The sequence below is a fragment of the Salvelinus namaycush genome, chromosome 8 (genome assembly GCF_016432855.1).
Source record: "Salvelinus namaycush isolate Seneca chromosome 8, SaNama_1.0, whole genome shotgun sequence".
NCBI lineage: Eukaryota > Metazoa > Chordata > Actinopteri > Salmoniformes > Salmonidae > Salvelinus > Salvelinus namaycush.
This window is the reverse complement of record NC_052314.1, coordinates 1496492-1521228: the sequence shown is the minus strand read 5'-3', so window position 1 is coordinate 1521228 and position 24737 is coordinate 1496492. Positions and strand designations below refer to the sequence as shown.

The window sequence follows — 24737 nt, the reverse complement described above, 5'->3', positions numbered from 1 at the left end:
GGGAGGAATTTAGTGTCGTTTTCACCATCTCATCATGAGTAGGATAAAGGCTGATTTTTAGAGCCCTTGTGCCTACAATGAATTAGGTCCTTACGTAATACAAGTCATATCACCGTCTCTCTCTAGTAATCTTTCTATCTTCTTAGTCATTTTCCATCTTGTATGATACAATCTCAAAGGAGCACTGCAAATTCCCACTCTCCCTAAACAAGCTTGCTCACAGCAATTGATCCTTCAGTCACAAAATTGACTTCTCCTTAATTCCCTCTCATCTCTCATCCTGCCCTCTGTGAGCTGCTCGTCTGGCCTGGATGTGTCAGATTGTAGGCCTCCTGGGCACCAGGTTACGTCACAGGCTGTGGTTGTGGTGACTGAGTTTATATCACAAAGCCTTGAATAAGACAGCTCCTCTAACCAGATGGCCTTGTGTGTGTGTGTGTGTGTGTGTGTGTGTGTGTGTGTGTGTGTGTGTGTGTGTGTGTGTGTGTGTGTGTGTGTGTGTGTGTGTGTGTGTGTGTGTGTGTGTGTGTGTGGAATTGTAAACTGACAAGGTTAATCTGATATGTCTCTCTTTGTGGTGTCATCATCTTAATTATAATATGAACAGGGGTCACAACCTTAGTGTTGGTGTACACTGATGACAGAGCAGACATGAGACAGCAACAACATGCAAGACACTGGCTCATATAGACGCAACACAAAACAACAGGAGGGGAATAACCAGGAGGGTAATAACTGTAGCTAGGAGAACGATTTCTGTTCAAATAGTTCAATGTCTGGAGTTTATTCACTGCATGTTTTGAGAGACTGGCTGATTACAAACGTAGCTGAAATTGAAATGCTTTTGTCCAGCACTTGAATAAAAAGACTTGATTAATAATTAAATTAGTTGTGAATTAAATTGTACACCCTGGGGATTTTTCCATTTCAGTGTCCAACGTGGAAGCTATATTGACTGAAAAAAAAAAAAAATTGCTGTATATTCTGGTTTTGGTATCTTTGACATTTGATTCTACCTTTTACATTCACCTATCGTTTTTCTTGAGGTGCAAAAAGCTTTTAAATGTTATTAACCTTGACATGTCTTTGTGTCTTCTTGCAGAGGGTGAGCGAGAAGGTTGGGGGAGCAGAGGGGACTAAACATGATGATGACTTCACTGAAATGGAAAAGGCAAGAATTCTCTCTTTCTCTCTAAGAATCCTGTCTTTATTTCTCTAAGAATCCTCTCTTTCCACTTCTCTAAGAATCCTCTCTTTCCACTTCTCTAAGAATCCTCTCTTTCTATTTCTCTAAGAATCCTCTCTTTCCACTTCTCTAAGAATCCTCTCTTTCTATTTCTCTAAGAATCCTCTCTTTCCACTTCTCTAAGAATCCTCTCTTTCCACTTCTCTAAGAATCCTCTCTTTCTATTTCTCTAAGAATCCTCTCTTTCCACTTCTCTAAGAATCCTCTCTTTCCACTTCTCTAAGAATCCTCTCTTTCTATTTCTCTAAGAATCCTCTCTTTCTATTTCTCTAAGAATCCTCTCTTTCTATTTCTCTAAGAATCCTCTCTTTCTATTTCTCTAAGAATCCTCTCTTTCTATTTCTCTAAGAATCCTCTTTCTATTTCTCTAAGAATCCGCTTTCTATTTCTCTAAGAATCCTCTCTTTCTATTTCTCTAAGAATCCTCTCTTTCTACTTCTCTAAGAATCCTCTCTTTCTACTTCTCTAAGAATCCTCTCTTTCTACTTCTCTAAGAATCCTCTCTTTCTATTTCTCTAAGAATCCTCTCTTTCTACTTCTCTAAGAATCCTCTCTTTCTATTTCTCTAAGAATCCTCTCTTTCTACTTCTCTAAGAATCCTCTCTTTCTACTTCTCTAAGAATCCTCTCTTTCTACTTCTCTAAGAATCCTCTCTTTCTACTTCTCTAAGAATCCTCTCTTTCTACTTCTCTAAGAATCCTCTCTTTCTACTTCTCTAAGAATCCTCTCTTTCTACTTCTCTAAGAATCCTCTCTTTCTACTTCTCTAAGAATCCTCTCTTTCTATTTCTCTAATAATCCCCTCGTTCTATTTCTCTAAGAATCCTCTTTCTATTTCTCTAAGAATCCTCTCTCTATTTCTCTAAGAATCCTCTCTCTATTTCTCTAAGAATCCTCTCTTTCTATTTCTCTAAGAATCCTCTCTTTCTATTTCTCTAAGAATCCTCTCTTTCTATTTCTCTAATAATCCTCTCGTTCTATTTCTCTAAGAATCCTCTCGTTCTATTTCTCTAAGAATCCTCTCGTTCTTCTTCTTCAATATTACAATGTTGTGATGAATGAGCCCATTCTCCCAAGCCTTGTTCATTTGTGTTAGAAACGATATCCTCACCACTCCATCTTTTATTCACTCCAAGGGGTTATCCCGTAGTCCTATTGTATTACATTGTGCTGTGCACTGCACATAGACTTTTTTTTCCATAAAAGAGAGAAGTTTTTCTCAATTTAAATGCCTTGGAAAAATTCTTATGAAATTGCTTCTAGAAAGTGGGAAAATAGTGTGCGTGCATTGTGATTGGGGAGAGACCAAGCCATCATTCTGTAGTGTAGTCTCTTATTCTAGACAGCTGGGGAGGCTGAGTGGTGTATAGCAGAGCCATGTATTTAAATATAGGGCTCTGGTGTATAGTAGTGTGAGGTCTGTGTTGAAGAAGGCAGAGAACTGGCATATCTGACCAGCATCAAGTGGGAACACAAAAGCAATCTTCACCACCTGTCAGCTTTGCATGTTGTCTCTCCCTCCACCACCACACTACAGAGTAAAGCCCCTTCATGTTCTGTCCAGGCATGTTGTCTCTCCCTCCACCTCCACACTACAGAGTAAAGCACCTTCATGTTCTGTCCAGGCATGTTGTCTCTCCCTCCACCTCCACACTCCAGAGTAAAGCCCCTTCATGTTCTGTCCAGGCATGTTGTCTCTCCCTCCACCTCCACACTCCAGAGTAAAGCCCCTTCATGTTCTGTCCAGGCATGTTGTCTCTCCCTCCACCTCCACACTCCAGAGTAAAGCCCCTTCATGTTCTGTCCAGGCATGTTGTCTCTCCCTCCACCTCCACACTCCAGAGTAAAGCCCATTCATGTTCTGTCCAGGCATGTTGTCTCTCCCTCCACCACCACACTCCAGAGTAAAGCCCCTTCATGTTCTGTCCAGGCATGTTGTCTCTCCCTCCACCACCACACTACAGAGTAAAGCCCCTTCATGTTCTGTCCAGGCATGTTGTCTCTCCCTCCACCTCCACACTCCAGAGTAAAGCCCCTTCATGTTCTGTCCAGGCATGTTGTCTCTCCCTCCACCACCACACTACAGAGTAAAGCCCCTTCATGTTCTGTCCAGGCATGTTGTCTCTCCCTCCACCTCCACACTCCAGAGTAAAGCCCCTTCATGTTCTGTCCAGGCATGTTGTCTCTCCCTCCACCTCCACACTCCAGAGTAAAGCCCCTTCATGTTCTGTCCAGGCATGTTGTCTCTCCCTCCACCTCCACACTCCAGAGTAAAGCCCCTTCATGTTCTGTCCAGGCATGTTGTCTCTCCCTCCACCACCACACTCCAGAGTAAAGCCCCTTCATGTTCTGTCCAGGCTTGTTGTCTCTCCCTCCACCACCACACTCCAGAGTAAAGCCCCTTCATGTTCTGTCCAGGCATGTTGTCTCTCCCTCCACCACCACACTCCAGAGTAAAGCCCCTTCATGTTCTGTCCAGGCATGTTGTCTCTCCCTCCACCACCACACTACAGAGTAAAGCCCCTTCATGTTCTGTCCAGGCATGTTGTCTCTCCCTCCACCACCACACTACAGAGTAAAGCCCCTTCATGTTCTGTCCAGGCATGTTGTCTCTCCCTCCACCACCACACTACAGAGTAAAGCCCCTTCATGTTCTGTCCAGGCATGTTGTCTCTCCCTCCACCTCCACACTCCAGAGTAAAGCCCCTTCATGTTCTGTCCAGGCATGTTGTCTCTCCCTCCACCTCCACACTCCAGAGTAAAGCCCCTTCATGTTCTGTCCAGGCATGTTGTCTCTCCCTCCACCTCCACACTCCAGAGTAAAGCCCATTCATGTTCTGTCCAGGCATGTTGTCTCTCCCTCCACCACCACACTACAGAGTAAAGCCCCTTCATGTTCTGTCCAGGCATGTTGTCTCTCCCTCCACCTCCACACTCCAGAGTAAAGCCCATTCATGTTCTGTCCAGGCATGTTGTCTCTCCCTCCACCACCACACTACAGAGTAAAGCCCCTTCATGTTCTGTCCAGGCATGTTGTCTCTCCCTCCACCACCACACTACAGAGTAAAGCCCATTCATGTTCTGTCCAGGCATGTTGTCTCTCCCTTCACACTACAGAGTAAAGCCCCTTCATGTTCTGTCCAGGCATGTTGTCTCCACCTCCACACTACAGAGTAAAGCCCCTTCATGTTCTGTCCAGGCATGCTGTACAACATGACAGCCTCAAAGGAACCAAAGCCTTCCTCCTCCTTCAGTGTTTTCTCTCATTCTCTCCATCTTTTATCCTTCTTCTCTCTTCCTCCCCTACACCCCAGCTCTCTCTTTTCTGTCTTAATCTCCCACTTCTCTCTCTTCTGTCTTTCTGCCTTAATCTCTCGCTTCTCTCGCTCCCTCTCCTCTCTTTCTTTTCTGTCTTAATCTCTTTCTTCCCTCTTGCCCCCCCTCTCTTTTCTGTCTTTGTCATCATCTCTCTCTCCTTTTTTAAATTAAAAATATATATATATATCTCTCTCTGTGTGGGTTGTAGAAGGTGGACACCACCAGTAGGGCGGTGATGGACATTATGACCAAGACCACAGAGTATCTGCAGCCCAACCCAGGTGAGAGACACATACCTGGTCTCCGATGGCACCCTATCCCCTATATAGTGCACTACATTTGTTTTGGTCAACCCTTTTTATAGATTTTAATTTTATCAATTATACACATGACAATACACCATAATCAAGTGCATGTTTAAAAAGTTAACTTGTATAACAAGTTTAATTGATTGAGTGATTCATGAATGAATGAATTGTTTGCGTGTACAGCCTCCAGAGCCAAGATGACCATGATCAACTCCATGTCTAAGATGCGTGGCCAGGAGAAGGGTCTGGGCTACATCCAGACTGAGACCGTCCTGGGAGAGTCCATGCAGAAGTTTGGCAGGGAGCTCGGGGAAGAGTCCAACTTTGGTAAGTCACTATGGCCGTGTCAGAATACCCGTACTTGCCTTCTAAATAGTAGGCTTTTGGGTATACGAAAATATATCGTTTTATAGGATGTGACATTTCTAAAATGTTGTATGGTTTAAATGCCAGGATGTTATACTCATTTAGTCTTTTCATCAAGTAGAATTCACTGCACACTATTGAAGAGAATCATCTTGTTGCACCTGTTTGAACATGTTTGACAACAGCTCATTATCAGAATAGGGGACTCGCTCTACAAAAATTTACTATTGACGGGGAACAAACGCGATTGCGCATTTCATGATGCCTTCTCAGTATGGATGAGTAGTATGTTGAAATGATACTTGTTGCTTACTGCATACCTTTCTACTAAACAGAATGTAGTACTATTAGTACCCAGTATGTAGTTTTAGTTAGTAGTAGGCAAGACATATTTCGATCACCGCCATTGTCTATTTATAATGGTGCTGATTGCTAGCCTGCCCCCACATTTGTTTGTGCGGTCTTGCCGACTCATAAGACCAAACAAACAATGGAGCGGGCTAGCTTAGCGCTCATAAACAACATCGGTGTGCAAACTCCTCAACTTTTCTGGAGGAGATGGAGGAGTACATGTTATATTCTGCCCCTGTGTGTTCCAGGCCTGGCTCTGATCGATGCTGGGGAGTCCATGCGTGAGCTGGGGGAGGTGAAGGATGCTCTAGACATGGAGGTCAAGCAGAACTTCCTGGACCCGCTGCAGACCCTCCACGACAAAGACCTCAAGGAGATTGCGGTGAGACTGGATTTATTCATTTTATTTTACATTTTATGCAACATTGAGACCCAGACAGGGGTGAAAGTAAGGCCGTCCGGTAATACAACATGCCCCAAAACTATAGGCTACTACACCACTATTTAACATTGCTGCAAGTCAGCCGTGAATTGACTGGAAACTGGGTGGTTTAAGCTCCATATTGCTTTGTGGTTTGAGGAGAACACTTACATTTTGTCAAGGCGGAGATGAGTGGCCGAGACCGAGGTGTGCATGGACAACAGTGGATTAATCAAGTGTAGGCCAAATGACAATGGCAGAATGTCATTACAATACACATAAGTGTTTTTGTAACAGATGTTTCTTTCAATTAATCAAATTGCGGGTGCACAGAGCACTGTTGGGGTTTGGATGCTGAAATAATTTTCTGAGTGAACGAATGTGCGCCGGTAGGCTACAGGAGCGCCTTGGTTAAGTGATTGTTTGACAATCAGATGAAAACATCATGACTGGTTGTGTTTATGCCACAATTAGAAGGCATATGCGGCGTGTCCATAAGGCTAGGGCAAGCTCTCCCTAAAGTACATTTGAAGTAGCTTCTTTTAAAAAAAAGCTGTAGATTTGTAACGTCCTGACCAGAGTTCTTATGTGTTGTGCTTGTTTTAGTGTTGGTCAGGACGTGAGCTGGGTGGGCATTCTATGTTGTGTGTCTAGTTTGTCTGTTTCTGTGTTCAGCCTAATATGGTTCTCAATCAGAGGCAGCTGTCAATCGTTGTCCCTGATTGAGAATCATATATAGGTGGCTTGTTTTGTGTTGGGATTTTGTGGGTGGTTGTTTTCTGTGTCAGTGTTTGTACCACACGGGACTGTTTCGTTTGTTTAGTCTGATCCTGTTCGTGCGTTCTTCGTTATATGTAAGTTCACATGTTCAGGTCTGTTGACGTCGTTTGTTGTTTTATATAGTTTTTTCAAGTGTGTTTCGTGTTCGTCTTGTTTAAATAAAATCTCATTATGTACTCCACAAAAGCTGCGTTTTGGTCCGATCCCTGCTCCTCCTCAGACGAGGAGGAGAACAATCGTTACAAGATTGTTTGAAATCGCATAGCCCACAGTCGAAGGGCCCGCAATTTGGGCAAATACCAAATAGAGGATTGTTGAGTTGCGACTATCAGTGAGAAGAAGAGAGACCCAGCCAGGCATATTGCAATATTTAAATTGCAATTTTAAATAAAAACTGTTTGGAAAGCAAATGGCTATTGCTGTAAAGAGATGACAATGAAAATACTCAGCTGTCTTTTAGTTCGCTCAATTAAGTTATGGATTTTGATAACAGTAGCGGAGAACATCAGCCATATCCCCGGTGAGTCTGTATATTCACTGTCTTTGTCATTGGGTCAGTACCACTTTTGTTTGTTTTTGGACAAACATTTCTTCCTTCAGGTTGTATTTGTGTGTCTCCTTCCCATAGGACGATTAGATGGATCAGTCAACATGGTTTTTATTGATCTGTTTGTCAGTGTCAGCAGAGTAGGCTACTCTGTCATTTTTGTAGTATAAGTGTCTCGTACCCGGTAAGAAATTAAATCTACTTTCACCCCTGGAGCCAGGCCTCTTTGTTGAGTGAGTACTGCATAAAAAAAAGCCCTACGTACAAAATACAAGGATAACAAGAACAGTGCACTCGCATGACATCACAAGACAGACATAATAACAAAACTGCAAAACAGACATAACACAATAACAACATGGCAAGCTAGACACAACACCGTAATAACAACATGGCAAGCTAGACACAACACCCTAATAACAACACGGCAAGCTAGACACACCACCGTAATAACACGGCAAGCTAGACACACCACCGTAATAACAACACGGCAAGCTAGACACAACACCCTAATAACAACACGGCAAGCTAGACACACCACCCTAATAACAACACGGCAAGCTAGACACAACACCCTAATAACAACACGGCAAGCTAGACACAACACCGTAATAACAACACGGCAAGCTAGACACAACACCCTAATAACAACACGGCAAGCTAGACACAACACCCTAATAACAACACGGCAAGCTAGACACAACACCCTAATAACAACACGGCAAGCTAGACACAACACCCTAATAACAACACGGCAAGCTAGACACAACACCCTAATAACAACACGGCAAGCTAGACACAACACCCTAATAACAACACGGCAAGCTAGACACAACACCCTAATAACAACACGGCAAGCTAGACACACCACCGTAATAACAACACGGCAAGCTAGACACAACACCCTAATAACAACACGGCAAGCTAGACACAACACCCTAATAACAACACGGCAAGCTAGACACAACACCCTAATAACAACACGGCAAGCTAGACACACCACCGTAATAACAACACGGCAAGCTAGACACACCACCGTAATAACAACACGGCAAGCTAGACACACCACCGTAATAACAACACGGCAAGCTAGACACACCACCGTAATAACAACACGGCAAGCTAGACACACCACCGTAATAACAACACGGCAAGCTAGACACACCACCGTAATAACAACACGGAAAGCTAGACACACCACCGTAATAACAACACGGCAAGCTAGACACACCACCGTAATAACAACACGGCAAGCTAGACACAACACCCTAATAACAACACGGCAAGCTAGACACACCACCGTAATAACAACACGGCAAGCTAGACACACCACCCTAATAACAACACGGCAAGCTAGACACAACACCCTAATAACAACACGGCAAGCTAGACACACCACCGTAATAACAACACGGCAAGCTAGACACAACACCCTAATAACAACACGGCAAGCTAGACACAACACCCTAATAACAACACGGCAAGCTAGACACACCACCGTAATAACAACACGGCAAGCTAGACACACCACCGTAATAACAACACGGCAAGCTAGACACACCACCGTAATAACAACACGGCAAGCTAGACACACCACCGTAATAACAACACGGCAAGCTAGACACACCACCGTAATAACAACACGGCAAGCTAGACACACCACCGTAATAACAACACGGCAAGCTAGACACACCACCGTAATAACAACACGGCAAGCTAGACACACCACCGTAATAACAACACGGCAAGCTAGACACAACACCCTAATAACAACACGGCAAGCTAGACACACCACCGTAATAACAACACGGCAAGCTAGACACACCACCCTAATAACAACACGGCAAGCTAGACACAACACCCTAATAACAACACGGCAAGCTAGACACACCACCGTAATAACAACACGGCAAGCTAGACACAACACCCTAATAACAACACGGCAAGCTAGACACAACACCCTAATAACAACACGGCAAGCTAGACACAACACCCTAATAACAACACGGCAAGCTAGACACACCACCGTAATAACAACACGGCAAGCTAGACACAACACCCTAATAACAACACGGCAAGCTAGACACAACACCCTAATAACAACACGGCAAGCTAGACACACCACCGTAATAACAACACGGCAAGCTAGACACACCACCGTAATAACAACACGGCAAGCTAGACACACCACCGTAATAACAACACGGCAAGCTAGACACAACACCCTAATAACAACACGGCAAGCTAGACACACCACCGTAATAACAACACGGCAAGCTAGACACAACACCCTAATAACAACACGGCAAGCTAGACACAACACCCTAATAACAACACGGCAAGCTAGACACAACACCCTAATAACAACACGGCAAGCTAGACACAACACCCTAATAACAACACGGCAAGCTAGACACAACACCCTAATAACAACACGGCAAGCTAGACACACCACCATAATAACAACACGGCAAGCTAGACATAACATGGTAAGCTAGACTGATGTACCGTCAATTTTCTATGTCATTAATGAGACACATTGGAAGTCATTGCATACATTACAACATACAACTCAAATCCTAGTCACGTCGAAAGCAGACCAGGAAAATTTTAATTTAAAAAAATTGAACGGTAATGCCAACGTTGCATCTTTATATGCACATAAATAAGTGGAGTAACAATCACTTCATCTAGACATTGACATCAGTGGGATGACTCCTAATGCTCAGTCAATGTTTACTGCCCTGGAGGGAGAGGCAGCATGTTTACTCTCTCGTTGGAGTTGCCCAATGCAATTACATCCGTCTCCCTGCCAGACCACAGAATCAATACTCAGCTGATAAAGTTTAGATTCTCGGAGAGCTTCATTTAGACTTTTTTGTCCTAAGGGCAGAGGGAAAATCAACTCTAGCATACTAAAAGTTTATAATTAACTCTGAATAATCATATGCCTGAAGGTGTCTGATACGGGTAAGCATTAGTGAAGGCACCACCTTCAGATTATGTGGCTGGGATCTCTAGTCATGTTGCTGGCATATGCCTGTCCAATCTGAGGTCAGGGGTTGTTTCAGGACTGGGCCATGAGTTGACTCACAGCCCTGAGCAAAACTGGGCCAAGCTGAGCTGGACCAGTACGGTTTGGGTTGGTACGATAGTGTGAAAAGGATGAAGTTGTCTGACCATTTGGAGTGATCCCTGTCTAACCTGTCACTCTTGTCACCCTTTCTTCCTTCCTTTTCCTTCCTCTCCTCGCAGCATCACCTGAAGAAACTGGAAGGCCGCCGTCTGGACTTCGACTACAAGAAGAAGCGTCAGGGCAAGGTGACGGACGACGAGATCAAACAGGCTCTGGAGAAGTTTGACGATACCAAGGAGATCGCTGAGCTCAGCATGTTCAACCTGTTGGAGAGTGATGTAAGGAATATGTTTCTACCGTTACTCCTACTTCCCACACAGGGTGTGTGTGTGTGTGTGTGTGTGTGTGTGTGTGTGTGTGTGTGTGTGTGTGTGTGTGTGTGTGTGTGTGTGTGTGTGTGTGTGTGTGTGTGTGTGTGTGTGTGTGATTACCCACCATTGACACATGAGCACCATGTTTTTCCTCCTGTACTGTAGGTTCAGTGTGAAGTGGTGAACTAGTTAGTAAATGCAAGTATACTGTTTACCTGTGGGTCTAAGCACTAAATATCTATATTCCTAGTAGTAGTAAGTAGCAGTACTAAGTAGTAGTAGTAAGCAGTAGTAGTAGTAAGCAGCAGGTAGTAGTAGTAGGCAGGAGTAGTAAGCGGTAATAGTAGCAGCAGTGGTAGTAGCAGCAGTGGTAGTAGTAGTCGTCATGTCTTTACACTGCGTTTTCTGTCCATCACTGAGCACATGTACACGTTTGATGTTCAATAGTTGTATTTTTTCTCAGCAAACTGTGTCTGTCTATTCTCTAGTCTCTGTCCTCTTCTCTCCCTCCCTGTCTCTAGTCCAAGTCACTTCCCCCTCTGGCCAGCTGCAACCACGGCAACGGAGGGGGTCACGAGTCAAAGCTCTTGTTCTACTTCTGTCAGTGGAAGAGCATCACAGGCTGATTTTGACTCACTGTGTATTGTCTGCATGTAACGTGTTGTGTGGACTGGAGGTTCTCATCAAGGCAGTATCAGGGAACCTAGAGCCTCAGATATCAGATGAACAGGACTTCTATAGAGATAATTGTAATAACAGTTGAGCTCTACGTTCTATAATGGCTCCTCCACCCATCTATCGATCCATCCAGTCTTTCTTGACCACGTGTTGTCATATCAAAGTATCTGTACGTTAGCCAGTTGTCACGAACCGGCTCGTAGCCCGTAACAAGAAGGGAGACAACATGGAGCTCAAGGAATAGCAAAAATATGTTGATTAACTAAAGTAAACTAAACAAGTAACAATGGTGTGTGTAGTCAGTAGTGTAAGTGAGTGGTTGCGTGCATAAATGTGATAATGAGGGTTGTTGAAAGGTGCCAAAGCAAACAAACAAGACAGCCACAAAAATGCCACAACCAACAGTGTGTCTGCATGGAGAGAGTCTCCCCAATGAATGGGGGAAAGGTGTATTTATCCCCAGGACACACCGGAGCCCACCGACATCCTAATAAGGAAAACAAGAGCAAAGAGAAAGAATTCGGCAGATCGAGTGGGAGGGTCGTCACACAGTAAGGCGGATGTGTTCTGTGTTGACCTTGCAGTACCATACTGTAGTTTCTGTATGTTAGCCAGACCAGTGAGTCCGGATGTATACTGTAGGACTTGGGCCACGCCGCCCATATGTAACAGTCGTCCCGTTGGGCCTTTTGTGTTTGCGTCAGCAGATTGAACAGGTGAGCCAGCTAGCCGCACTGGTCCAAGCCCAGGTGGAGTACCATCGTCAGTGTGCTGAGATCCTCACCCAGCTGCAGTCCAAGATGGAGGACCGGTCAGTATTTATAATAATATATATATCATTATATATCATTATAATCTGTGTGTCTGTCTCCATGACCGGTCAGTACCGGCTGGAGGTACGGAGGATTTTTGCGAAATTACTGAAATTTACCCAAAGTTCACAGGTTTTTTATTTTGAAAACCTGGTTGGAGAAAAACCTGGGAATGTTGGGAAAGTTTCCGGAATTCTCGCAACCCTAGTAGAGAGTACGGGGGCCATACCATACCAATCGTCTTCGGATCAAGAATTGAAACCGCCTGATTATTCCTTTCCTGAATTCTCTGAGTTCGCCAGAAGTGAGATGGAATTGATCCCAATAACCCTTGACCCCAACCCTTAAGTATGCCGCAGAAATAGAATGAATAGATTCTATTAATTCTTTCAACGAGCGATGCGGCAGGGGGTGGGGGGGGTGGGGGATTGGGATCAACACCCTCTTCACTATTTGGGCTTGTTTCTGCAATGTATTATCCATAGGATAAGGGATTCCTCCAACAAGCCCAAGAAAGAGTTCATACCTAAGCCGCGTCAGTCCTTGGACCTCTCTAGTGAAAACCACAATGGAGCCATCCAAGGATCCAGGTCCCCAGGTGAGACTCTCCCCTCCTACCATGAAGCCAGACATCTCTCTCTCTCTCTACATCACTAGGTGTTATGAAATGTAATTTTATGTTGTATTTTAAACTGTATGTAACTGTCTTATGTTGCTGGACCCCAGGATGAGTAGCTGCTGCACCCCAGGAAGAGTAGCTGCTGCCTTGGCAGGAACTAATGGGGATCCATAATAAATACAATCCATCCCTCTCTCTCTCCATCACTATCAATGTCTCTCTCTTCTCTCTCTTTTCCTTATGTCTATTTCTGTCTCTGTCTGTGTCTTCCCATCGTCTATCTATCTCCCCATCTCTACATTCATCCACTTATCAGGCAAATGAAAATATATACCTGTCTACTCTTTCTTCTCTTTTCCTTTCTGTTATTCCATCCAGCAACAAGGTCTCCAGGTGAGATAAGTCATCTGTCTGTTTGTCTATCTATCTGGCTGGCTGGCTGGCTAATCATCTTATCTTCACATCTCTTCATTTCTCAATCTCGTCATCTCTCCATAGTTTCATTTCTTCACCACTCCATCTCTCCATCCATCCACTTCCCAAATGCTATAAATCACAAATGTATTTGTTCTACCTGTGTGGCTTGCTTTTTCCTCCTTTGCGTTTGAATTTCTCTCCTCTTTGCAGCAAGGTCTCCAGGTAAACCAAGAGTGAACCCTGGAGAGATACCATAATATCACTGTCTATTTCTATCACTGTCTTTCTGTCTGTCCGTACGTCCGTCTCCGTCCATCTGTTTGGTGATTGTCCAAGCCATCTCTTCATTGCCATAATGCACCCATCCATCCATTTATCCAACTATGTCAATTGCAGTTAAACATAAATACCTCTTCTCTTTCTCCCACATTTGCTCTCTCTCTCTTTCTTCCTCTTTGCAGCAAGGTCTCCAGGTGAGCCTAGAGTGAATTCTGGAGAGATACGACAGAATATCTCTACTTTATCACTCTGTCTGTGTGTCCATATGAACGGTCTGTCTCTCGCTCTTTCCTGGACTGTCTTTCTGGCTCCAGTCTGTTTCCTGATTTCTCTCCCGTCTCTCTCTCTGTTTGTATTCCAAGTTTTTGTTGTCAGTATTCCGCTCTTTGTTTCTCTCTGTCTGCCTTTTTGTCTGCGCGTTTGTCTTTTCGATATGTTTATCAATCAATCGGCAACACAAACCAACATTTTTACGTCTTTCTCTTCTCTGACTGGCCTTGTCTCCCTTTGTCTCTGTCTTTTTTGTCTGTTAGTGTTGCACGATATACCGAAACTTCAATACTTTATCCATACTAGAACATGAAAAACGGTTCGATACAAGCATTTCTGTTACTTTCGGTACTTTTGTCAAATGTCTCTCAAGGATCAAGCACGTCTATCAGCGCCGCCGACCCCTTATTCTAGCGCGCACCGTGCCTGCTCCACCTACTCACTGCTAGCCTGCACTGGGAGTTTTCAGTTCATTGTTCGCCGGTAGGGCGTCCTGCCTGCTCCCTATGGTGAATGAGATGTGAACGAGAGGCTTGTAGAATCATGACTCTTACGAGTTTTCAGTTCATTGTTCGCCGGTAGGGGGTCTTGCGTTCTCAAATGAACTAAATGAGTCGAAAGATTCAAAATTTTTGACTGAACGAGTCAAATCTGTTCTCCTTCCATCTGGGACTTGTTTTATTGTACTGATCAACAACATTTGCATAAAGTGGCTTCTTTAATAAAATGTGCTCTCTCTCTTTAACCAGTAATGATGTCATTCACGAGGCCAAAAAAAACGAAGTGAAATTGATTGTATAATTGATTCATTAATGGATACATGGCTGTCTCTGAAAAATGTTGACTTAAAAAAGTTAGATTGTAATGATATTGAACTCAAAAGTTGCCCAACGATTGAACAGAGCAGTAGCTAAGTTTATCTGTCTGGATCAAGTGCATTCTGTGGCTTTGGCTAATATGCCTTCTTTTTTTGCCATGGTATCATTTTGATATCGAGTATTGTGATGGTATTGAGTTTTCGTGATACAGTACTAAACCTGGTATCGATGTCAAAATTCTGGTATCGTGACAACACTCCTGTCTGTTCAATATGTCTATCAATCGATCACCTAAATACACATTCATTTTTATGCATTTCTCTCTTCTTTGCCTTGTCTCCCTCTCCCTCTTTCTTCCTCCTCCGTCTGCCCTCCATCCCCCTTTCAGCAAGGTCTCCAGGTAAGAGCTTTACTCCAGAGGTAATCTTATCTTTCTTTTACTATAGGAATAACCCTAACTTCTATTTAAGACAAATTTTCACTTAGTTGAATTAACTTCATTTTCGCTCATCCATTGATGTCAATTGGAGTCGAAGTGAAGATTTGACCTTGTGGAAGTTAGGATTCACCCCCATCTTTCTGTCTATACCATAGACCTCTCCAGCCATACACTATAACACTATAACTGCTTTCTCTTCTCTTCTCTCCATCTATCCCTTTCCATCGGTCCACCGCTCAATCTCTCCTTTCTCTTTCTTTCTTTCACACTCCCCATCCCTCCCTCTTTCTCTCTCTCTTTCTTTCACACTCTCCCCATCCCTCCCTCTTTCTTTCTCTCTCTCTCTCACCATCTCTCCATCCATCACTCTCTCTCTCTCTCGCTCTCTCTCTCTCTCTCATTCCAGCTCCCCTAGACCAGCCATCCTGCAGGGCGCTGTATGACTTCGACCCCGAGAACGAGGGCGAGCTGGGCTTCAAGGAGGGGGACATCATCACTCTCACCAACAAGATCGACGACAACTGGTACGAGGGTATGATCCACGGCAGCTCTGGATTTTTCCCCGTCAACTACGTGGATATCCTGGTGCCCCTGCCCTAAAGTCGTTGCCACGGCAACGGCGCATCAGCAACAGCAGTTTTCCCAGGCGACAAATCCTAATCCTTGCATCCCCAGCTCCCGCCACCCCCAAACATTCCCGGAAACCCACCCTTTCACTCCGCTAAAAAGGAGATCTAACTACAATGAAGATATGATGACGAAATCGTCTGTGGCGTGATCAACAACAGCATGGTGTCACACCAACGAGTGCTAACGAAACAGACTTGAAAAAAAAATATGGAAAAATAAGCAATGATGCCGTTTTGAATGCCATCGTGGACATTTACCATCAAACCAATAAAATGCTGTGGTTGTTTTTTCTTTTGTTTCCAAAAAGAGTGTTTCTCGGTTTTGTCCTCAGAAGTTTTTTTTTCCTTCAGGAGCTTCTACAGTTCCTCAATCCTTGTCTTTCCTGGCTTCATCTAGGTTTACATTGGCTGTGTGTCTTTCAAAATGGCCGTTACTATCCTTCTCTGTACTTTGTGGAAACTTCTAGACTAGCATAATTTCCTCATCGTCACATATTGTAGGCTACTATTTCTGGGCGGTTATCTGGTCCGTTAGATCACGTTTAGGTCATGTTTCACACTTTGTTAGACAATGTAGGTCAGGCATGTTTTAGTGTTTTATCTTATCAGATTTACTTCTTCTGAGTACGTTCAAGCTAAATATATGTTATTCCTGTTTGAGAAGGGTAGACTTCTGTTTGCATGCATGGATTGTTTCCTAGAGAGACTGTGTCCATTTCATGCTAAACAACAGATTTATGTTTATGACGGATCCCTTCACATTTGTCTCGTAATGGTTGCGGGCTTGGTCAAAGAGGTGGTTGGTAAAGAACTTGAAACCCTCTCAATCCCTGCGCTAAGGAGGGGATATCTTTTGATGTGTCTTTTCATACAGACCTAAACTGAGAGTGAGGTATGTAAGGATTCAGTGTGATTTAATCAAGGCACCATAGTTAGACCAAACTGGCCACCTATGCAGGAGGATAGGCCTACAGCAGGGCTGAGTGGTGTCAATGGCAGGTCTACTCGCTTTTCTATCCAAGGGTGTAGTTCGTTTGCAATCTACATGGTTTTGTTGGCATTCTATATCACACAAGTCCTCTGTGTGATTTAGGTATGTCTCATGATTACATCTAGTGTATTTGAGCCAATGGTTATAAATTGGTGATGAATATTTACGGAAACAAAAGACTAAATTGTGTAGTTCAATTGTTTTCTAAGTGGCGTATAAGCAAAAACTGGAACCGTTTCCATAATATGAAATCATGTTAAAAAATCTTCTCAATGTGTATTTTACCAATGACGTGGAAATATTTGTGAAAATGGTTGCTGTATTGTGCTATTTCATATAGGAGTTTACCGCTTATCGGACTTAGCCTTATTTTCTTCAACCGTTGGCGAAGTTGTTTTCACTGCATCAGAATGTCCTTTAAGTCAGATAGACAAATAACACTATATTGAAGACTATAAGTCATGGAATCTGATAGGACTAGCTTTAGCTGACAATGCTCACAGACAAATACTGTATTACGAGGCCAATGGAATACACAAGCAATGCTGTCTCAATCAGAAAAGGGAACATTTTATAAAAAGTGAAAACGGTGGCATATTTAATTCAAGGATACTAACATCAATAACCAGATGCAAATTCCCCTACCCCTTTGTATCTTACACTTTGTCTAAATGTTGTCAGGTAATCTAGGCAACTTCTCTCTGTCAGGAGTCTAGGTCTGAAATAACCCATTCATACTGTATGTGTACCTCTTACTGGTCCATACTGTGTGTCTGTTTACTGAAGGGTCATGGGATCCTTAGTACCTGGTTGATTGTCCTTCCCTTGTCATATCCCAGGAATGAATGGGATATGTCATGTAACAATACACAATATAAGGTACCAAAGCAACAGACTGTTGCATATAATCATCATCATTTGGTGGGAACAAGTGTGTATTAATATGCATGTATGAGTTGGAAATGTGTTTTTTTGCATATCCCACTCCCCCTGAAACACCCCGGGAGAGTGGGGTCACGGCCAGAGTCTACTAAAGCAATTGGATACTACTGTACACTCAACTCTGGCCTCTGGATCTGTCTAGGTTTTCTCCAGCATTTTGAGGACTTCATTCACAGTGGTTTTCCCTTCTGCAAATCCAATGTGAAACTGTATGTGTGTAACAGACAGGGCAATAAGTGTTTCACCTATTTATCATTGTTGTGTGACTGGGTGGATGTGGTTTGGTTGGGCCGAGGTTGGTATGTGTTTTGTGAAGGGAGAAGGGGTTGTATGCGCCACAGGTGGTTTGGTCTACTGTGGTTTGTATCTATGAAGTGCACATTTCTATTTTTTCTGTCAGTATTATTTTTCCTTCATTGAAATCCTCCTGGGTGTATATTTGATAAAGGACCGATACAGTATAGCGCAATGATACTATTGTTGAAGCTGAACCAACCGAAAACCCATCTATAGCGTTTTTTTTTTTTTAAGGGAAGCACAACTTGAAACGGTCTCGTTTGTTGGCAGAATAAGCAGATTCAGCTTGGAACTGGCTGTGCGTTCAAGTTTTTTTTAAAGGCTATATATTTCCTTCATTTTCTTTTCTCTATCTTTTTTTAAACAATTATCGTGTGTATCTTTGCCCTCAATGAGGACTGTACAGCTTTTCAGTGATTTTGTTTTCACCGTGTGTGTGTGTGTAGTAGCGCATCTACGGTATCGTATTTTATTTTTGTAACTGTGATAAAGTACATGCATATATATACAGTAATTATATAGAACTATTGTGATGGGAGGGATTATTTGTGCTGCAGACAATTGTCGTTTTTGGATTCTTTGTTTGTTTTGGTTTCATCCCTTGCACCGGATTACAAGACAATATGCTTGATGTTAAAAATGACAAAAATATCTCAATGTAATTTATTCAAATAAACAACAAGGTTAGAATTGTTTGTTGTTGTTGTCTCTCTGTTGAGAAGGAGAAGTTGGTCTGGAAGGAACGTCTCTTTCTATAGAAGATCTGAAGGATATTCTCCTCCAATGCGTTTTGAGAAGGCGGCAAGGAGAGAGGATCAATGTAAGAAAGACCTTGAGAAAGATCAATAACAATTGCAACCTCCACTAGTGCCGCCAGGTGGTGCGGTGATGGTCCAGTTCTGGGGAAAGCGTCATGAAGAGGATATAGCTGTGGCCAAGGCCTCACACATACTTTAACAGCTGATTACCACTAGATGGTGCAGACAACCATCAAAATGATGCACAGATTTGACTTATGGTGTTATTGTGCGTGTGTGTGCGTAAAAAGTGTGTGGCGACTTGGTGGAGTAAAGCTGTTACGGAATAGGCAGGGATGGGCAAAAAAATACAATTACAAAATACCATAAAGATCAATGTATCAACATAAACTACAAATGACTTGTATTTTGAAATCAAATACATTTGCAAGTAGCTGGCCCGAACAGCATCAACATTCTCAGTAACGGTTACAGAAACGTTTTACTATGACTGTGATGTTGTTGATCTACCTTAATGCACTGATTGTAAGTCACTCTGGATAAGAGTGTATGCTAAATGACAAATGTATATATGAAAATGAACAACAAAGCACACTGGGTATTATTATTGGCCTTGTTTCAGGGTCATGTCTAGAAGGGATACAGTTTAACCTAATTCTCCCAACCTGCTAGTTAATTATCCTAACCTGTTGCATAAAGTTTCCTAAACCTGCTACGAATTAGTCAATTTTGACAAAAGCTATATCATGTCTAGACAAACCTTGTTTTGGGGCCGTAGCCATTATAATACTGATTTGTCAATTTTTCCATAGACATTAATATTTAGTTAATTTAGCAGACGCTCGTATCACACCATAGTGCCATCAGACTTCTGATATCAATGCAGGGTGAAAGGGGGCCACAAAATGGTATAGAAAATTATTTTGTTACAAAATATATTGGAGTTCAGACCAGTATAATACAAATAACTAAATACTCAGAAGTAATTGAAATAGTGCACATCTCTGCTTATAGGTGGTAGTTACACATGGGTTGCGACCCGCACGTTTGCCAGTTTGAATCGCGATTGCAACTTGTTTTCCAACCTTACTTCTAATGTATTAACTTTGGGGCCAATTCCGATTTAGGAAATGTACGTCATTCTACCGCACTTCTCGGTAGTTGGTGTCCAGACTTATCTAATGCAGATGCCTAGAGCTTTGGAGGTGTGGTTCTCTTGCGCGCTCCCACTTGCTGGCCAACATATTTTCTATTGGTGCTTTCATTCAATAGGGTTTTCAGTACATTTATCTTAAATACGGTGTACCTTTAATTAGAATGTTGTTGACAGACTCACTAGAATACGTTGAGAGAACGGGTTCTGAATATATGGATCAATGAAAGAAAGCCATCTAAATATATATGTTGCTTCAGCACCAACTGGTAGATTTAAAAATACTCTGGTCTTGTAGATTATTTAGGCACATTTTATGGTTTTGGAATGGACCTATTAATCATAAAAGGTAACGTTATGGAGAGACTTTACGCACTAATAAAGCACATACATCAACTCAGCAGGTCCAGCCCTCCAGAAACTTTTACCTTGGGTCTCCAAATATCATACACGCAAATTTTGAGCGCAGGCAATGAAAATTCGGAATAACAGCACAGCTATTCATAGCCTACTTCACTGTGGAAAAGGTGCCGCAATACATGTCATGTTGATATGATTTTCAGTTTGCTTCCATATGACTGGTTTCACATTAGTCTACAGGGATCATAAGGAAAAATTCTCTAAAACAATTGCTATGTGTATTTACAATCCCCTTTTCCAAATGGATTTCTCATTCACTAGCTTATAAATTTATAAATTACAGTGCATGGAGAATGCTGTTATTTCTATAGGGAAAAATAAAGTAGATGCTTTTTCCATTTGGAACCGGCAGGATAGCCCGACCTTATTCATGGTTTCCTCACATCTAAAGGTGGTGGAATTAAGGCCTAGATTCAAACAGATCAAGCGTTGACTGACGATAGCAGAAACCCGCATAGTTCAAGGTCAGAAAAGGCATAGAGAGAAAACTGCATAAAAAGGGAATTCCATTCCATTTACCGCTTAAATCAGGTTGAAAACGTCCTTTTTCTAACTTTGAACAATCAATCAATCAAATGTATTTATAAAGCCCTTTTTATATCAGCCGATGTCACAAAGTGCTGTACAGAAACCCAGCCTAAAACTCCAAACAGCAAGCACTGCAGATGTTGTGTAACGGCGTTCCTCCTCCTCATCCGAAGAGGAGGAGCAGGGATTGAACCAAAATGCAGCGTTTGAATTCGACATAATATTTATTTACAAAACGGAAAAACACGACAACACTTTAACAAACTACAAAACAATAAACGACGTAGACAGACCTGGACGACGAACTTACATGAAACACGAAGAACGCATGAACAGGAAAACTGACTACATAAAAGAACGAACGTACAAACAAACCGAGACAGTCCCGTGTGGCGCGACAAACAGACACAGGAGACAACCACCCACAAACAAACAGTGTGAAAACACCTACCTTAATATGGCTCTCAATCAGAGGAAATGAAAACCACCTGCCTCTAATTGAGAGCCATATCAGGTCACCCTTTAAACCAACATAGAAACAGAAAACATAGACTGCCCACCCAAACTCACGTCCTGACCAACTAACACATACAAAACTAACAGAAAACAGGTCAGGAACGTGACATGTTGAAGCATGGTGGCTAGGAAAAACTCCCTAGAAAGGCCAGTCCAGGCTCTGGCCAGTCCTCTTCTGGCTGTGCAGGGTGGAGATTATAACAGAACATGGCCAAGATGTTCAAACATTCATAAATGACCAGCAGGATCAGATAATAATAATCACAGTGGTTGTAGAGGGTGCAACAGGTCAGCACCTCAGAAGTAAATGTCAGTTGGCTTTTCATAGCCTCTCATTCAGAGTTAGAGACAGCAGGTGCGGTAGAGAGAGAGTCCAAAACAGCAGGTCCGGGACAAGGTAGCACATCCAGTGAACAGGTCAGGTTTCCATAGCCGCAGGCAGAACAGTTGAAACTGGAGCAGCAGCATGACCAGGTGGACTGGGGACAGCAAGGAGTCATCAGGACAGGTAGTCCTGAGCCATGGTCCGAGGGCTCAGGTCCTCTGAGAAAAGAGAGAGAGAAGGAGAGAAAAAGAGAGATAAAGAAAGAGAGAGAATTAGAGGGAAGCATACTTAAATTCACACAGGACACCGGATAAGACAGGAGAAATACTCCAGATATAACAGACCTACCCTAGCCCCCCGACACATAAACTATTGCAGCATAAATACTGGAGGCTGAGACCGGAGGGGTCGGGAGACTACACTCTACACTCAATCATAGGACCTACTGAAGAGATGAGTCTTCAATAAAGACTTAAAGGTCGAGACCGAGTCTGCGTCTCTCACATGGATAGGCAGACCATTCCATAAAAATTTAGCTCTATAGGAGAAAGCCGTGCCTCCAGCTGTTTGCTTAGTAGTTCAAGGGACAAAAAGCAGGCCTGCATCTTGTGACCGTAGCATACGTGTAGGTATGTACGGCAGGACCAAATCGGAAAGATAGGTAGGAGCAAGCCCATGTAATGCTTTATAGTTTAATAGTTACAACCTTGAAATCAGCCCTAGCCTTAACAGGAAGCCAGTGTAGAGAGGCTAGCACTGGAGTAATATGATGAAATGTTTTGGTTGGTTCTAGTCAAGATTCTAGCAGCCGTGTTTAGTACTAATTTAAGTTTATTTAGTGCTTTATCCGGCTAGCCAGAAAGCAGAGCATTGCAGTAGTCTAATCTAGAAAGGACAAAAGCATGGATGAATTTTTCTGCATAATTTTTGGACAGAAAGTTTCAGATTTTTGCAATGTTACGTGGATGGAAAAAAGCTGCCCTTGAAACAGTCTTGAGATGTTCGTCAAAAGAGATATCAGGGTCCAGAGTAACGCCAAGGTCCTTCACAGTTTTATTTGAGACGACTGTACAACCATCAAGATTAATTGTCAGATCCAACAGAAGATATCTTTGTTTCTTGGGACCTAAAACTAGTATCTCTGTTTTGTTCGAGTTTAAAAGTAAAACATTTGCCACCATCCACTTCCTTATGTCTGAAACACAGGCTTCCAGGGAGGGAAATTTTGGGGCTTCACCATGTTTCATCGAAATGTACAGCTGTGTATCGTCCACATAGCAGTGAAAGTTAACATTATGTTTCCAAATGACATCATCAAGAGGTAAAATATATAGTGTAAACAATAGTGGTCCTAAAACGGAACCTTGAGGAACACCGAAATTTACAGTTGATTTGTCAGAGGACAAACCATCCACAGAGAGAAACTGATGTCTTTCCAACAGATCAGATCTAAACCAGGGCAGAACTTGTCCGTGTAGACCAATTTGGGTTCCAGTCTCTCCAAAAAATGTGGTCATCGATGGTATCAAAAGCAGCACTAAGGTCTAGGAGCACGAGGACAGATGCAGAGCCTTGGACTAATGCCATTAAAAGGTCATTTACCACCTTAACAAGTGCAGTCTCAGTGCTATGATGGGGTCTAAAACCAGACTGAAGTGTTTCTTATACATTGTTTGTCTTCAGGAAGGCAGTGAGTTGCTGTGCAACAGCTTTTTCTAAAATGTTTGAGAGGAATGGGAGATTCGATATAGGCCAATAGTTATTTTTTTTTTCTGGGGCAAGGTTTGGCTTTTTCAAGAGGCTTTATTACTGCCACTTTTAGTGAGTTTGGTACACATCCGGTGGATAGGGAGCCGTTTATTATGTTCAACATAGGAGGGCCAAGCACAGGAAGCAGCTCTTTCAGTAGTTTAGTTGGAATAGGGTCCAGTATGCCGTTTGAAGGTTTAGAGGCCATGACTATTTTCATCAATGTGTCAAGAAATATAGTATTTAAAAAACTTGAGTGTCTCCCTTGATCCTAGGTCCTGGCAGTGTTGTGCAGACTCAGGACAACTGAGCTTTGTGGAGAAATACACAGATTTAAAGAGGAGTCTGTTTGCTTTCTAATGATCATTATCTTTTTGTCAAAGAAGTTAATGAATTTATCACTGCTGAAGTGAAAGCTATCCTCTCTTGGTGGAATGATGCTTTTTAGTTAGCTTTGCGACAGTATCAAAAATACATTTTGGATTGTCCTTATTCTCCTCAATTAAGTTGGAAAAATAGGATGATCGAGCAGCAGTGAGGGCTCTTCGATACTGCACGGTACTGTCTTTCCAAGCTAATCGGAAGACTTCCAGTTTGGTGTAACGTCATTTCCTGTTGTGCTGCAGAATGAGGACCCAAAAGCGACGTAATAGTAACAGAGTCTTTATTCCAGAATAAAACAAATAATGATTCTCCTGGATACTATCCTCTCGTCAACAGAGAGGAACGACTGGAGACGCGACCACAGACTGCAGGTCGCTTCAGGAAGGCACTGGCCGTAGCTGACATTGACACCTGCTCACACGCAGCATCTGAAGAAGGCAAAGAACACGACAGGGCGGAACAAGGACACAGGAACAGCAAACGTCAAACAAGAATCCGACAAGGACAGAAGCGGAAAACAGAGGGAGAAATAGGGACTCTAATCAGAGGGCAAAATAGGGGACAGGTGTGAAAGAGTAAATGAGGTCGTTAGGAGAATGAGAAACAGCTGGGAGCAGGAACGGAACGATAGAGAGAGAGAAAGAGGGAAAGAACCTAATAAGACCAGCAGAGGGAAGCACAGGGACAAGACATGATGAAAGACAAAACATGACATTTCCGTTCTAATTTTCTGGAAGCTTGCTTCAGGGCTCGGGTATTTTCTGTATACCAGGGAGCTAGTTTCTTATGACAAATGTTTTTTGTTTTTAGGGGTGCGACTGCATCTAGGGCATTACGCAAGGTTAAACTAACTTCCTCAGTTAGGTGGTTAACTGATTGTTGTACTCTGACGTTCTTGGGTAGGTGGAGGGAGTCTGGAAGGGCATCTTG

The 24737-nt window shown here is 42.9% G+C and overlaps 1 protein-coding gene across 3 annotated transcripts; it reads left to right on the top strand.

Moving 5' to 3' along the window:
• Nucleotides 1–1147: 1147 nt before the first annotated feature.
• LOC120051703 (endophilin-A1-like) lies at nt 1148–15987 on the top strand. Of its 3 annotated transcripts, none has more exons than XM_038998592.1 (9): nt 1148–1171; nt 4772–4844; nt 5055–5198; nt 5837–5970; nt 10592–10750; nt 12169–12272; nt 12759–12871; nt 15065–15082; nt 15522–15987. In XM_038998592.1, exons 1-9 carry the CDS (start codon nt 1163–1165, stop codon nt 15713–15715), a joined length of 948 nt encoding a protein of 315 aa, XP_038854520.1. In that variant the 5' UTR covers nt 1148–1162; the 3' UTR covers nt 15716–15987. The 3 variants fall into 3 exon arrangements, with proteins under 3 accessions (XP_038854520.1, XP_038854518.1, XP_038854519.1); XM_038998590.1 differs by lacking the exon at nt 15065–15082 and adding an exon at nt 13520–13531; XM_038998591.1 differs by lacking the exon at nt 15065–15082.
• The last annotated feature ends 8750 nt before the right edge of the window (nt 15988–24737 follow it).

What these genes read in the sequence shown, in the direction of transcription:
- LOC120051703 (XM_038998592.1), top strand. An exon ending in CGGGGAAGAGTCCAACTTTG is followed by an intron (nt 5,199 to 5,836) that starts GTAAGTCACTAT and finishes TGTGTGTTCCAG; the next exon opens with GCCTGGCTCTGATCGATGCT. An exon ending in TCAACCTGTTGGAGAGTGAT is followed by an intron (nt 10,751 to 12,168) that starts GTAAGGAATATG and finishes TTGCGTCAGCAG; the next exon opens with ATTGAACAGGTGAGCCAGCT.